The sequence below is a fragment of the Pygoscelis adeliae genome, unplaced genomic scaffold (genome assembly GCF_000699105.1).
Source record: "Pygoscelis adeliae isolate BGI_AS28 unplaced genomic scaffold, ASM69910v1 Scaffold45, whole genome shotgun sequence".
Classification (NCBI taxonomy): domain Eukaryota; kingdom Metazoa; phylum Chordata; class Aves; order Sphenisciformes; family Spheniscidae; genus Pygoscelis; species Pygoscelis adeliae.
The window spans coordinates 4344668-4360478 of record NW_008825114.1 but is presented as its reverse complement, the minus strand read 5'-3'; the positions used below and the strand labels follow the sequence as shown (position 1 = coordinate 4360478).

Sequence of the window (15811 nt, the reverse complement as noted above, 5' to 3'; positions counted from 1 at the left end):
GAAAGGACCTGGGGGTGTTGGTCGACAGCCGGCTGAATATGAGCCGGCAGTGTGCCCAGGTGGCCAAGAAGGCCAATGGCATCCTGCCTTGCATCAGAAATACTGTGGCCAGCAGGACTAGGGAAATGATTGTCCACCTGTACTCGGCACTGGTGAGGCCGCACCTTGAATACTGTGTTCAGTTTTGGGCCTCTCACTACAAGACAGACATTGGGGTGCTGGAGCGTGTCCAGAGAAGGGCAACGAAGCTGGTGAAGGGTCTACAGGACAAGTCTTATGAGGAGTGGCTGAAGGAACTGGGGTTGTTCAATCTGCAGAAATGGAGGAGCGACTTTATTGCTCTCTACAACTGCCTGAAAGGAGGTTGTAGTAAGGTGGGTGTCAATCTCTCCTCCCAAGTAGGAAGTGATAGGACAAGAGGAAATGGCCTCAAGTTGCCCCAGGGGAGGTTTAGATTGGCTATTAGGAAAATTTTCTTCACCAAAAGGGTTGTCAAGCACTGGAACAGGCTGCCCAGGGAAGTGGTCAAGTCACCGTCCCTGGAGGTATTTAAAAGATGTGTAGATGTGGTGGGACATGGTTTAATGGTGGACTTGGCAGTGCTAGGTTAACAGTTGGACTCGATGGTCTTAAAGGTTTTTTCCAACCTAAACGATTCTATGATGCTATTTTATGATTCTATGAACATAAATGTAATAAATTGACAATTTCTTTCACTCTTCTCTCAATATAAAGTAGAAGCAATTTGGGAGATCACTTTATTATGCTCTTACTATACAAAGATAGTAAAGAATTTGCCTGACAAAAACAGGCCAAATAATATTCTTACTACTAACCAATAAAATACTTTGTAGTAGGATAATTTAAAAAATAACAAAGAATGCTCACCTGGTATGAATAAGTGTTCAAATTCCAGTGTAAAATCTTAACATTGCTCAAATTACAATGAACTACTACCAACATTCAACTTGCAAAACTGGACAAAAGAGGAACTGCAGAGGAATGAAACAGTAACAAAATGGTAATGCCAATATCCTTTCAAAATAAGAGCTTTGAATTAAATTATGTTTGTGTGACTCATACAGCAAAAATTTAAATTGTGGTATTGAACTTCATGATAATGCAAACACATAACTAGTTCATAACCACAGATTTTAACTTTATTCTTTTTCTTATTCTGCTCATTACTTGCATATTTTCCAGAAAGCCTGACTCAGAAAAGTTAAGGCAGACCTTCAACAACTTGGTTGCTAGTTGCTTGGTTGCTTCATTGATGACTATGGAGGAAATACAATACTTTTCTAAAGGCCATGTACTGACCTCAGTCCCTCCAGACTACTCATGCTGATACTGATGAATGTTCTAGGCACAGAACAAAGGAAATACACAGACCTAACAACCTGGCTGGAAATAAGTTAGTTCAGTGAGGAAACATAGGGATCAATATTCCTAATGAGGTGATCCCTAAAGTGGAAAAAGAACAGGGCAACCCTTGGACCCTGAATCTTAGAGGCTAACCAGAGAAGCAAAGCAAAGAGAGCTGTGCACCACAACATAAAGAGCTGCTTTCAAAGTGCTAAACAGAATAGAGTACAATTATTTATCTCCAAGAGAAGATTTAATGCACAAGTTTGTGATTTTAAAAAAATAAGATAAAGTAGACAGTAAGACAATAAAACAAATGAACTTCATGGACAAACCACAGAAGAGAGAAATTTAAGGAGAAGTTCAAGTTTAGATATCTGAAGTGCAGACTGAAGTAATAGACTTCATCGCAGTCATCTTCTCTTCCCTTCTGTGAATGGTAGCTCTCAGGTCCAGTCCACAACAGGATGCTCTCTGTGTGTCTCCCCTATTACGTAAAGATAGCAGCTGCTAGAACGAAGCCTAGGAAGACTATCCCTTCCCATATACCTAAATTCCGTGTACAATGCGTTGCAATCTTTAAACAAGAAAGCACAAAGGACCAGCTCCAGAGCAAGTCCTTAGTTGACCTAACTCTTTGAAGACTATCTATCTATGAAGTTATCAGTAGTAGAAGTTATGTGACAGGGAGGGAGAATGAGCAGGCTTACTTATTTTACAAATAGTGTTAACACAAACAGAAACACATGACAAAACTGTTTAACCTGTAATTTATTGTAATAAGAAAACATATGACCTCTTTTGACTAGGAATAGGGCAGATGGCAATGCTAATCCATTCTTACCTACTGTATAAATTATTTAGGTGTTCAGAACATACAGAGTACGGAAACTAAAAAAAAAATTAATTAATGAATTATGAATTTTAGTTTCTAACCTATTCAGAGGGGAGCTTGTTTCTCTTTAACATGCTAAACTTGATTAATACAAATTCTCTATTAAGTTAGGTGCTAATGGTAATCAGCTGTACTGCTTTCTTTAAAGAACAGCCTTTAATTTAACCAGGTGATGCACAGAAATGCCGTTTCTTGACAAAGTGACAAACAAGTTTTTGGGAATCAACAATATTCCTCAGTGCACCCAAATGCTAGCAGTCCTTCCAACTTAAGATGTCAGAGTTTAAAAAAAAAAATCCAAAACTTATTTCTGTTCTTACAGTGACAGTAATCTTTGCTGTTCTATTTGAGAAGCAAGAAAATCACTTCGTCTTCTTCATGTAAGTGACGCCTTTTAACCTTTCTGTAAGTTAGAATACTGCATCATTTGTAGAAACAGACAACTATAAAACTGACTTGGAAAGTGTGTGCAATGGTATTAATAAAAGAAATTGTGTAAATAATTGAAATGATTTTTCAGGGAAAATATGTGGCTATAAACGTATGAAGAGAAAAAGCAACAAAAAGCAGCAAATTATGTACCACCTTCACCTGAAATCCACACCAAGAACACAGAGCCTGCTCAGAGAAAACACCCACTTCTAACAAACTAGAAATCCCAATCTCCATCAGAATCTAATTAATTTGGATGTGTCTGTTTAGCAAAGGATACTACACTTTCTGAACACAGAATATGCATATAATGATTTAAAGTAAATAGCTAGTGAAAAGAAACACTCCAAACCTTCCCATCAGAAAACATTTTTCTGTGAGTATTATCAAAAGACTTGGATGAGATTTCTCACTTATGCTGTCATGAATCAATGGCAGCTTCACTAAATTCAGTAAACAAACCCAAAATTTAGGGTATCATCTTCTCCTAAAACATGTATTGAAGACTATTTTGAAGCAGATCAGTAGCACGTTACATGACTTAACATATATTGCACTTGAAATGCACACAGAGTTATTCATTAACAATTTATAGGACATGCTCCACAAATTAAACCTTAAAAAGATATTGTTTTTATTACAGGTACTAACATACCTAGAAAGAAGTAAATATACATACAGTGCCTGTCAACAGGAAGAAAAAGTATTTTACTAGAAATAAGACACGCCTGTATAAGGAGTGAAAATTATGTCTGCTACAGATGCCTGTTTAGCATTTGTGCAAAAGTCTCTCTTCAAAGACAGGGGAATCAGAGCTACTGATTTACCTCATCTAATGAAAAAAGTGGTGTAAAAGAGTTGCTTAGTTCCAGCTGACCTTGAATGTAATTGGCTACCTTGGATGTCTCCATGGCATATGCCATTAAGAAGATAAAAATATACAGGATTAAAATCTGAACCGATAAAGCTAAGAAATTAAGTATTACTCCTTTAATAAGCCTACTTCGTGAAAGTATGTGAATACCAAAATATCTCCTTACTGATTGCTGCTGAAGTGTGAATAAGTTTAAAAGTAAGTTATCAAAAGCAGAAGTATCAAATATTTTATTTTTCCCCTTCTTACCTGTTTAAAAACTATGAATAAAGAATTCAAAGCAAGTTTTTTTTATCCCATGACACTCTATTCCATCCAAAATCACTTGTACACCACCACATTCTCCAACTTTTTATACATACTTAGTCTAGACTGATAGATTATTTTGTAGTTTAAGATGAAGATGGAGGCATATTTTTTCTATTATATTTTTTCAGTGTGACAGTTCTTTTTTTCCGTACTTCAGTACTATTTAAAATCTTACGCAATTGTAAGAACACCATTTTACAAGGTCAGGGTTGATTATTACAGAGATGAGATTGCTCCACTGTACTGCAAAACAAGAGCTATAAAAAAAAAAACATTTTAAGTCACAAAAACCGATTAGCCAAGAGAAAAAGGTCTGTCAGCTAAAATGCCAGGGCAAAGGCAGAGACTGTTTCTGTCTGTCATGAATAAAGCCATGAATAAAGTGGGATTGTGGTAAACCCGGGGGGGGGGGGGGGGGGGGGAGCTTATGAGAGACTTTTTCTTAAATTTTAGAACACCAAACATGTAGAGTTTAAAACAAAAAGAAGTCCTTTTACCCCTTGGTATCAAAGTAGTTTGTGTTAGACTGCTACTTGAATTTAGGAAGTACTTATTCAGCACAGGTTTGGAACTGTAAAAAACAATGATAAAAATTGAAGGCAAGATGATGATTTAGGAAGTAGACATTATAAAATCATATATGTATGATGAAAAAAAAAATCAAGAAACACTAGATCATGAACATGTGTTGCCATGCTACCACAACTGATCTTGTTTCCTTCCTTGATAGCAGTCACAGATAAAGGCCGTTACAACCACAATGCAGTTTTGTGCTAACTATTGTAGTAAACATCATGAAAGAATTAAGAGACATCAATCAACCTTCTGGTATTTAAACAGAAGTTTAGGGACAGTACATGGCAACAAGCCTACAACTTAAATTTGGTTCAAAACTCCTCCATGGAAAGGATCAAGAATTATGGAGTAATACATTTAGAAAACCAAATTGGTGTAACTGTAAGTGGTAAGTTTCAGCTCTAAGGCTTATTTTGTCAACTTTCTTAGCCTCTGTCCTATCACAACAGCTATATTATTACATTGTATTGTATCTTTACAGCTTTCAGCTATAATCAAGCATTTTACACTAAATCAAGTTGTTCTAGTAGCAAAAAACTGCTAGGGGGTTGCAGAATTAGGATGTATTTTAGGATCACTGCTGTCTCAAAAAATTTGTATCTAGCCTTTAATTAATAAAAAACAGAAGCTGTGAAATCTAATTCAGTATCAAATAATCCATGTCATAGATTTGTTTCAAACTCTATCCTGTATTTTAAATGCCTACAATTGATGTTTTGTTTCATTTCCACTGAACAAGTGTAAAGGTATGTTTTACATATAAAGTAAAACATGGTGAAATACCATGCATTAATGTATAAAGAGTAGACCCTAATGAAGATTTCAAATAACAGCTGTCTTCTATTCCTTCCCTTCTTTATGATCCTAATATCCATTTAAAAATCTTGCATCAAATATTTCCCAAAGAAATCAAACACAAGCCTAATGGCTTATATATACTGCAGTTATATCTGAAACAAAAAAAGCACGGTATTAACAAGCAACCTGACTTAAACATTAGACTAGTTTATTCTTACATTGAAATGACACACCCAAAGTTAGGGGACCGGGAGGGAGAAAAAAATCATAAAACACAACAGGTAAATTGGAAATGTCATTGCCTTTCACGCTTAGTGAGGTACTGTATTTTTAGTAAATAATACTGCTAATGAAATGCCTCCTTAATAAATTTAACAACATCCTTTAGCTTCCTCTACTGTACATCACTTCAAACTTCAACTCTGCCGCAAGTCATCCTCCTTGACATCCATCTTCACTGTTGTATTTTCAACAGTGGTTTCTGACATTTCTACTAGTTTTGTAGCTTGAATCTTTTTGGTTCTCCCCCCGCCTCTTGACATTTCTTATCACTTCCTCCCTAAATCTTCCTCAGAATGACAAGTGCTTCTATTTCTCAAAATACCAGTGAAGCAGTCTCTTTTGCTCAACTATCAATTCACAGAAGAATACTGGGAGGTGGAAAGACAGTAGTAGGGCTGAAGAGCAGACAGAAGCAGCAAAGCTTGCTTTAAATAAAAAATAAATAAAAGCTGCAGAGTTCAGGTCACCACACGTTACTGGCCTGCCATCACAAGGTTCCTTCTTTTCCCATGTTAGATATCCACCTAGTTTCAAGCCTCTTATTCTCTCTCTGATCCTTGATTTGCTTTCAGAGATTCTGATAACATCTTTTCCCCTCATTGCTGGTTTTATGTCTGGGAAAATTCTAAATCCTGATGAAAAAGGATCTTTCTCTACTCTCACCTAGCATGTTCCAAACTGATAAATGCATTCCCTACCCTAAGATTATATTCAGGAAACAGCTAATCCAGGTTTTAAAATATTCTTATGATCTCTATCAAAAATCAAAGTATTCCTGTATTTCTTCCTTCATTTTTCCTATAGTCTGCAAACACCTCACGATAGCAAGAACTGCTGTCTCTTATGCATCATGTAAAATCCAGACACTTCACAGATTACACATACTGGTGTACACCACGCAGTCCCAAAAGCAGAAAAGGGAATTTTTATCTTGAAGTTTCATTTTGAAAGTGTTTTCTGAGTACCCTAAAATTCCAATGGACTGAGTAGTATGTGTGCATTTACTCCTGTAATTTTATTTGCACAAGAACTGCAAGATTTGGCTTATTCACCAAAAGGTAAATTTCTAGTGCCTATTTCAGAAGGATAATCATCTTACCTCCACAGTTTCACTTAAGACTTGGTTTTTATCTGCTTCTTCACTGGAGTGCAATTCTAGTTTATTATTTAACTCCTGTAGCTGTTGCGCCTGTTCATTCAAAAGCACTTGTGCCTGATGCTCCCGATGTAATGCATTATTCAATTCTTCACATGCACTTTCAAACCTCTCATGGGTGATCAATTTCTGATAAGGGAAATAAATTGTGTTTGATTGTGTAACTGTATTCACTTGTTTACATGCTTGACTTTCAGAGTTCCACTTGCAAACATATCAAATTCTAAAACAAAAACATGCTAAAGATGAATATTTAGGTTTTTTAGCATGAAGACAGGTTACCAAACAAAAAAACAGCAGACAACTTTATTCACTGTATTTTTTAAAAAAGCATTCAGGGTGCTGTAAACAGTATGCATGCTTTATTCTATGCAAATCAGCACCCCAGGTTGTAAAGAATCAATATTTAGAAGGAAATATGCAGATCAATGTCCCACATTTCAGTACATATCTTATTAACTCTTGTAAACGTCTTCCTGGACTCTTTCTCCCCTCCCCAAAATGTTCCAGAAAAAAGAAATACTTCAAGGAAAATCATCATCTACATTTGAACAACAATCTAAAATGTGACAATTTAATCTAACTGCTCCAGAACTGTAAGGGAATAAAACCCATTAAGAACAGAACTGAAGATGATTAGATATAACCTTATCCATTTGAGTAAAAAAAAAAATCCATTTTACCAGCTAGGAACGGGAAGGAGAATGGATGTGAAATCCATCTATTAAATATTCTCTGCTTGGAAGTGCTTTGATTGGGACACACTGAGGCCTCAGGATCAACACTGGGCACAGCTACAGAAAATGCTGCTTATTCTGGGATACAACTATTTCAGTTGTACTGTGCACCTATAAAGCCCGTATAAGAATCCTTACCCATTCACTTTCTCAGACAGCTCAAATGTGAGCTCTATTCTGAATGCAACCTATAGAAAATAAGCATAGGAGGAAAGGCGCCCAGTGAACCTCCAGTATGCTAAAGCAAGACAAGTTTCTTCCCTTCCAATAAGGACTGAAGGCACAGTTCCAAAAGTAAGACAAGGAACAAACCGACAGCCCACAAAATGGCATCAATCCCTCAAACACCATGCCCATTACTCGCTATACTGTGGCTTCAAGTGGTTAAGTAACCTTTTTGTTGTCTCTTCTGATTCCTGCCAGACACTGCTATTTACAGGTTAGTGAACCCATAGTGTTTAAGTAAATCGATCTGCGACAGCAAAGCGTCAGAGGAATTTGGTGCATATGTGCTACTGAGAATGTAGAAGAGGGCTTTTTTTTCTTCCTTGTATAAACTTACTCCTTCAAGGAAACAGCCACACCAAAATTTGCAGTGACTAGCTCAGGATATAACCCATACTCAAAGATACAGTAAAATGTCTATCATGATATTCAGCAATATCCATGTGAAGTTTAAAACACCACATTATGCTTTATGAACTTCTCATGAACACACTTATTGGATACCCTCATTCCAGCTGACTTTACTCCGTTGAAGTGAAATCTATAAATCCTTTTAGGGTATATAAATCACACCAACATTTTCAACATACGGAAGAAAACCTGGGTTGCTGAAGACCAAATGTGTAATTTACACAGAATACCTCATTCTACAAATCAAAGAGAAACTCCTGTGGAAAGGAGATACTTCTAAATACATCTGACTTACAGTTTAGTGACATTTACAAGGCAAGTTTTTTCTGGAAAATTCTGTTAATAGTAGATTGATTTTATACTTGTTTTTCAAAAGAACACAAATCAAAAAATGTGTAAAAAGGAGGATCTCTTGTAAGCGGTCTCCTCTAAATCAAATACACTTACAGATTGCTTAAACATATTTAATTGCTCTTGCAGGCTCTGGGCTTTGTCAGCTTCTTTTTTCATCTCACTGAAATTCCATTTGAATTCTGCAAGCTTTAGGCGCAGTGAGCGGCGTTCCACCTCTGCTGTATGAAGTCTTTGTGTGAATTCAAATATTTGCTTCTGCAAGGATGCTATGCTTTTCTGTTAGTAAACAGAAAGAAATTCATGTGCTATAAAATGTGCTATTTTAGCAATAAAATCAATCACACTTAATACCCGAGCAAATTAGACAAAGCTGTCATTTTGTCTTCCATCTCTAAAATACACACGAGTGCAAAAATGTGAACCTGTTTCACCTACTGTTGAGGGTCACTGAAAATTCTGTTTTCAAGGAAGTACCTGTTTTCACGTAAGGCCCACAACAGAAGACAGATTATGTGAGAAAGAGTTTATCCTTTCATTTTGGTTAAAGGGAAGAAGGTTATCTTTTCTGAAAGATGAACAGTAAGCAGGAGAAAAAAGAAAAAAAAATCTTAACATTTAGTTAAAGCCAAAAGCAAGTTTGTTCTTATAAAGCAAATACAATTTTGATAGAACGTCAAAAAAATATTTTTCTTGAGACATCAAATATCTTCTTAAAATTCTTTGGCAATAAAAGAAAAGATCTATTCACACCCTAACGCTTTTGCGCGTTGCAAATCAACTTCTAATTCTCTATATAGTTGACTTCAATGTAATGACTCATAAACAATCTGAAACAAAATTAATGGTACTATCAAGAGAGCTTCACCGTAACACTCATGCTGTCAACCTACTGTTTACATGAAGTAGCACTATACATATGCATACCATAATGGGTAGTCTGTCACACAATCCAGCTTCCAGGGCCTGGGTATTTATTTTATGAAGTCCATGAGCCAGTCTCTGTACCAAGGAGTCTTTCTCCACATAAGTAATGCTCCTGCTGCTGTCTAGGGGAACAGACTCCATTATTACATTCAGCTTGTCCATAAGTTTTGAAAAGGAGTTCCTGGCTGCACTTACAAGTAAGCGTCCAGAAAGCCAGGGCTTTGTATCTTTAAGAAACAACAACAACAAAGAAACATCAAATAGGTTATTAGTTTCCTTCTTTTCAGTGGAAAAAAGCAACAAAGACAAATAGCTTCTTTAAAATACCCAGTAAGAAATTTCCATTAAAGAGTGGAAGATTGAACTCACAGAAATATCTCAGAGAGACTCTGGGACAAATTCTGTATTTAACAATGAGCACTCTACTCCTATCAATCTTTGGATGGAAAGGTAGGATAGGATTCTAAAGAATAGGATTTGTTTGTCAAAGAATAATTTTCCAGTTGTTTTTATGTTCTCCTCCAATACTATACTTTCTTAAGTCTTTCTTGGGTGTTCTAATTTTGTAATTCAGAAAACATGTAAGACGGATGCAAGCAAACACAAGCCAGGTCAAGTATGTCAGATGTGATAGCACATGGTAAATCACTTTATCGTAATATTTACAATGCAAATTTCTGAGGGTTTCCTGACTCCTCTTCCCTCCCCTCTATAGATGTCTGAATCATTTGCTGTTCAAAATTAGTGAGGCTTGGTACCTTAATGCCATACTATTTATATTCTGAGACAAGAGAATATAATTTACCTTATTCCAAGGCAATTAAAATTTTACAGCTACAATTACTTATTTCCCCACAGGATTTTGGTAATCATCCTTCTCATATAATGGACTTAAGGCCCCAGCACACCCAACATGTCCTGCTTACTGCTAGATTCGTCAGGTCTGTAATTAATAATTGTGTTTAATGTTGATAAATAAAATTGTCAGTGCTCCTTCCACTAATTGGTATTCCAGATAACAGTTAATAGGTTTATTTATGCCTTAATAAAAGTCTTGTAATTTAGTTTTCCCTCTGCTAGGCAGGTCTTAATCTGTCATTACTTGTCTTATGATACTATCAGTGTAAGATGACAAGCATGGAAGAGCTTATTTACATTCAGTAGTACAGCAGATCTCCTGTTGCTGCAGTGAATTAAAATATTTACTTAAGAGTATAAACAGAAAAAAATAACCATAGCTTTTTTAAATTAAAAAAATTCTCTTTAGATATTGTGCAGATAAAACCAAAGGTTCAAAGCAAACGAAACATGATTATTGGTATTTTTAGATTACAATTCTCATCATAGACAATTTATCATTTACACACATGAGATGAAATTTATCTGTAAGCAAACAAAAAAAAAGCACATAATAAAGCCAAATACTCTTTTTTCAGAGCCATTCTCCTGCTTGGTTTCAAAATACCACCATTCCAATTATTCAGTGCTTAACTGGAGTACCATTTTTGAGTACATGCTCTCCATAGCCCCAGATAGTGGTAAATCTGTTTTTCTTCATGTCTAAAATAGCACTCTTTCTATTCATCTTTAAAGCTAAAAATCTTATTCAGCATTTTTTTCTTGCACTTCAACTAATGAAACATTCTTTGAAATAAAAAAAAACCAAACAAACAAAAAACCACCAAACTATTCTCATACCCAGAAGAAACTGCTATTGTAATGCTCTGTCTGCTTTGGCCAAGGCTCCTCTCTTTTCCGTATGTTGGTTCTCTATTAGAGATCACATAAAAGAGAAGCTACCTTCACAATTTTAACTCTTTATCACAGATTATCCTGTCCTACCTGTCGTTCAGTTTCAAAGACCATCTCTTTTCTCCAGTCATGATGCAGTCATTAGTTTGAATGTTTAGTTAAATTAACTAATAATTAAAACTAGAACATTCGTATTGCCTTCCATGTAAGATGACACCAAACCTTCTAAAAAACTCTCCTTTGACTTTTGGTAAATATCAAAATAAGGATACTCTCAATGAGCTACTGTTCCTTCATTTTTCCTAGTATTTCCACCTGGTATCTTATTTTACATGAGATTGTTTGCCTGCCAGAAAACACAGTGTTTCTCCATATGTGCAGTACCTAGGATGGCAGCCCCTTTCCCTATGCCTAGAATCCCCAGTTTAACTGTATTAAAAATAAATTAATAATAACAGTTCATGCAATTGTGTTGTAGCATTTTGAAATGATCATTCCACTTCATAACCAGGATTCCTGTTATTCAGTACAGTTCAGCATCCACAACTTAAGGCACTTTCTTGGGATGGGGAATAAAAAAGGCAAACCATCATCTCTGTTTATTTTTTTTTTTTTTATGAAGAGCAGTTTGGAGGAAATACACAGAAATATGTTGATGCAAGTTACTGACTGCTTTGAAAGACGAAATGAGAATATAATACAATTCCACAAGGAACTGTATCTATAATCATTGGCAAGAGAATATATGGTGTATATATTTATATACATTTTAAGTATATAAATGTATACTTTTATACATTTATATAAAATATGTATACATTTTAAGTACCTGCCCACGAAGGATCAAGGAATTACAACAAAAGCATTAAATGATGTACGCTGTGATGTGTATAAGAAATTATTAACACAAATACAGGTATATCACAAAGAGCAATTAATTCTTACATTAAACAAATTAAGAAAAAGACAATGAAAAGTGACAAATCTTACTTTACTGACAGATGAAGACAGAATTCTTGTTTACTCTGTTTTGGTGAAATAGAACAGTCAGCAGGATGAACTTAGCAGTACTACACAAGACTAAAGTTTTCATGCTAAGCTTCCAAAACTTTGTGTTTGTAACAGTTGAGCATATTTGTATTCAAAAAGCTTGGCACCTTTACTTTCTCTGGTTTATCACAGTAGAGATTCTGTTCAAACCAACCTACAAAACTAACCTTACAAAAAAAATAAATCAAATCAAAACAAAAACACCCCAAACACTTCAATGAACTTGTATTCAGATTGAAGCTAAGAGATCATTTCAAGACATGCCGGAATGAGAAAGAAACTAATGAACAGTGTGAAGGGAAATGATCATGAATGTCAAACCAAAAACACTTTTTTAAAAAGCTAACAGCTCAAAACATGTGTCTCAAATCACCAAAGTGTACAAGCGCAAAAGTTCCAGTGTTATCTGAGTGATCTGGATTTGGTTTCTTTCAACTGCCTCAAATGGTTCCTCAGAACCTAGCCACCTTTAAAAGTAATTTTTAAGACACCGAACCATTCCATATTGTAGATCTGTATAGCACCTTCTTGTGCCTACTCTCTCCTGTGATGTGCAGTCTAATCTGGAACTGCCATTATTTCAAGATCTGAAGAGAGCAGATGCCTTTTATTTACATTAAAAAAAACAGTTCAAAATCACTTAAGTCAGTTTGAAGGTTTAAATCCTATTTGAAATAAGACTTACAGAACATAAAATAATTTCCTAAGTATGCAAGCTTTCTTTCAAATATATTCCTTCAGAGCCTTATCACTTTGATACTTCTGGAAATGTCACATCCAACTTTAAATTATTTATTACTATTTTTTGAACCAAAGGTTCTTGGGAGACTTGATCTCATGAGCAACAGAATTCCAAGTAATACATGAGCAGTTAGATCTTGAGGTTCTGTGAAAATTACTTACAATAGCGATAAGCTATGAAAGAATCACCAGACTGACTGTGGCCATAACATTCTCAGCATGGCTCTTCCTAATTCTCAAAATCAAAACTGTGTTGAGTGCAGAGACATCAAGTAAACAGCGTGCACCAGAATTCTCATGTACTTCAATACCAGCAAAATATCATGAGGTTTAGGGTGTTCTAACTAGTCACTTCAGCACATCGATGCTGCTGTTAAGTTTCTCTTGACTCCTTTTCAATTTGCTGTTCTTGCTCAGCACTGTATACACAGGGACACTTGCAGTATAAACCCTGTAAATATCCTGAAACACAGTTCAAACTTCGTTTTGTAGGGTTGTAAATTTAAGTTACTGAAAACAGGATGATCAAAGAAGAGAGCACCTGAAACTGAATAAAAACACTTTTGATTCAATGGCTGACTTTTGGTACCAGTTTACTGTTCGGGCTTCTGGGAAATATATCACCTTCTCTCTGTCCTGCTATTTCCTTTTATTTATATAAATTATCCTTCCTTTAATATCCTTCATTCTGTGACAGAATTATCGGGACTTTGAAACTAGCAGCTACCAAAGAACTAAGGATGACAGCAATGCAGAGGAACCAAGTGAGATCTTGCATCAGTCCTCGCTGCGAAGAAATTAAGGAAGACAGTTAACAGCTGGGAATCAAGAGGTGATATTTCCAAAGATTGGCACTAAAATTTTCCATAGGCATAGTAGAATTCTATACGAGGAGAGACTGAGAAAATTAGGGAATCTAGACGCAAATCTAATTAAGCATATACTTAAAAGGGGAACAAAATAAGGACTGCTATACATTGTGTAAATTGAGAGCATTGTATTTCTCTCTCAAAAACCACAAGATACAAGTAAACCAGATGAAAATAGTATCCATCAAATTCAATTGTTTTCCAGATGCCAGCAATTTGGAAATTCTAGATTCGTACCATATAAAATACAGTAGGAAGTTATTTCCTTTCAGTCAGCAGTGTTAACATCCCAGGTTGAATATGTGCCTGTTTTAGGGCCTGCACTTAAGAAATACACAGATCAAATAGACAGAAATGACGTAGATTTTCTCTGTGGAAAAAAACGAGGTTGAGCTTCAGTAAAATACTTTTCGAATACTGTAACAGTGGAACAAGATAACTAAGCAGCTTGTAAATATTACTTCATTGGAAGCTTTTAAGAACAGGTTAGCCAAATATCTATTGGTGTGGTGTAGATATTTTTTCTGTCTCACAAAAAAGCCGGCAAAACTGTTTATATGCTTTCTAGAAGCACTCTCCAGCTTTCTGTTTCCATGACTCTACATACCGAAATGAAGTATCATATCACCAATTAAAGAAAATTAATCTGTTCCAACAATACAGGTCTCCAGAGATTTGATCCAGAATAGTTTAGATAAAATCCTAAAAATGGAAATTATGTAACCACCCTATTATTTTTTTTTAATCTTCTACTTTAGTAGAAATATATAAAAGTATATAAAAGAATATACTTTTAAAATTACCTGTTTTGTTAACAACATCCTGTAATTCAGTGACAGAACTGATTATTGCAGCAAGGAGGTTAGAACTAGTAAACCAGCTGAGGGCTTCAACACAGTGAATTTGTTCCTCTTCATGACCTGTGAAACAGAATTGTAGCTAGCAATAAAATTGAATAACTTAGATAAGGCACACTACTATCTCCAGCTCTTTCAGAAATTGACCAAAACTAAGTATATAAGTCACAAACTAATTCTTCTTTCAGGACAATTTAGACTGCATTAAATAGGCGTCCAGAACTACTGAAACAGAAAAGTGGATGGACCTTATAGTTTGGGAAACATTTTTGATACCATTTATCCTTGTAGGGGAAAGCATGAGCTGGTCTGGTAACAGAAAGGGACAGGAAGACTACGTAATCTCTAAAGATAAATTTAGAAATCCTATATGAATATTTTACCTGAACCAGAAAGCAACTTTTTGCATTTTTAGTAGGAAATAAATATTAAAACTCATTAATAAAAGAAGAGGAAATATGTTTTCAGAAAATATGTTGATGGTCAATCATTGAGGAACATTAAGATATTTCCCACAGAGAAGATGTGGTAGTACCTAGTTCTGAAATCCGTAGTGCGAATGTCAAGAATATCGGACAGTATTAGTTCATGTGTGCAGTTATAACTTTTCTTTCAATGCTTAACAGACTAAGCATTTCTTTTTAGGGGAAATTACATTTGTCAAGAAATCCAGAAATCACAAATCCAGAAATTACATTTGTCAAAATGTCACTAAATTTGTCTTTACACTCTATTAATAACAACATTACTATTTGTTGTTCACTAACCATATAATTTGACATAACACTTATCAAAGAAGAAACCAATTAGCTTACTTGACAGATTACGCTTGCCTTTGGAGTCTCCTATACAAACTAGAATTCCAATGCCTTCTTTGAAGCCATTTACCCAGGAGAAGAGGGAACTAGAAGACTGGGCTAAAACTTTAAGTCTGTTAGCTGCCAAAACTGCAATCACGCCTCTTCGGAATACACGAATCAGGCCTTTGAATTTTCTTTTCTTCGGTTTTGCTTCGTCTTGATTCTTTTCCTCTACATCAGAGAGAGCATGAACTAGGGTCCTAATCTCCTGGTTCACTAATTCATAAATGTTGACCTGATCCTGGAGAAGGTCTCTTTGCGAAGACAGAGCACACAATCGGCCACAGAGAGGATACAGGGCACCTGCCAATAGCGCACAGGCTGCCAGGAGAGGGGAAAGGTTC

General features: G+C 35.5%; 1 protein-coding gene across 1 annotated transcript in view; it reads right to left on the bottom strand.

The window, feature by feature from the left end:
- The window catches only part of CCDC171 (coiled-coil domain containing 171), a 160700-nt gene that overhangs the window by 72666 nt on the left and 72223 nt on the right, over positions 1–15811 (bottom strand). Inside the window, exons 17-21 of the mRNA XM_009328066.1 lie at positions 15423–15788; positions 14554–14670; positions 9339–9565; positions 8508–8690; positions 6631–6816 (exon numbers count right to left, since the gene is read on the bottom strand). Coding sequence (XP_009326341.1) covers positions 6631–6816; positions 8508–8690; positions 9339–9565; positions 14554–14670; positions 15423–15788 — 1079 coding nt within the window. The remainder of the gene's footprint in view (positions 1–6630; positions 6817–8507; positions 8691–9338; positions 9566–14553; positions 14671–15422; positions 15789–15811) is intronic.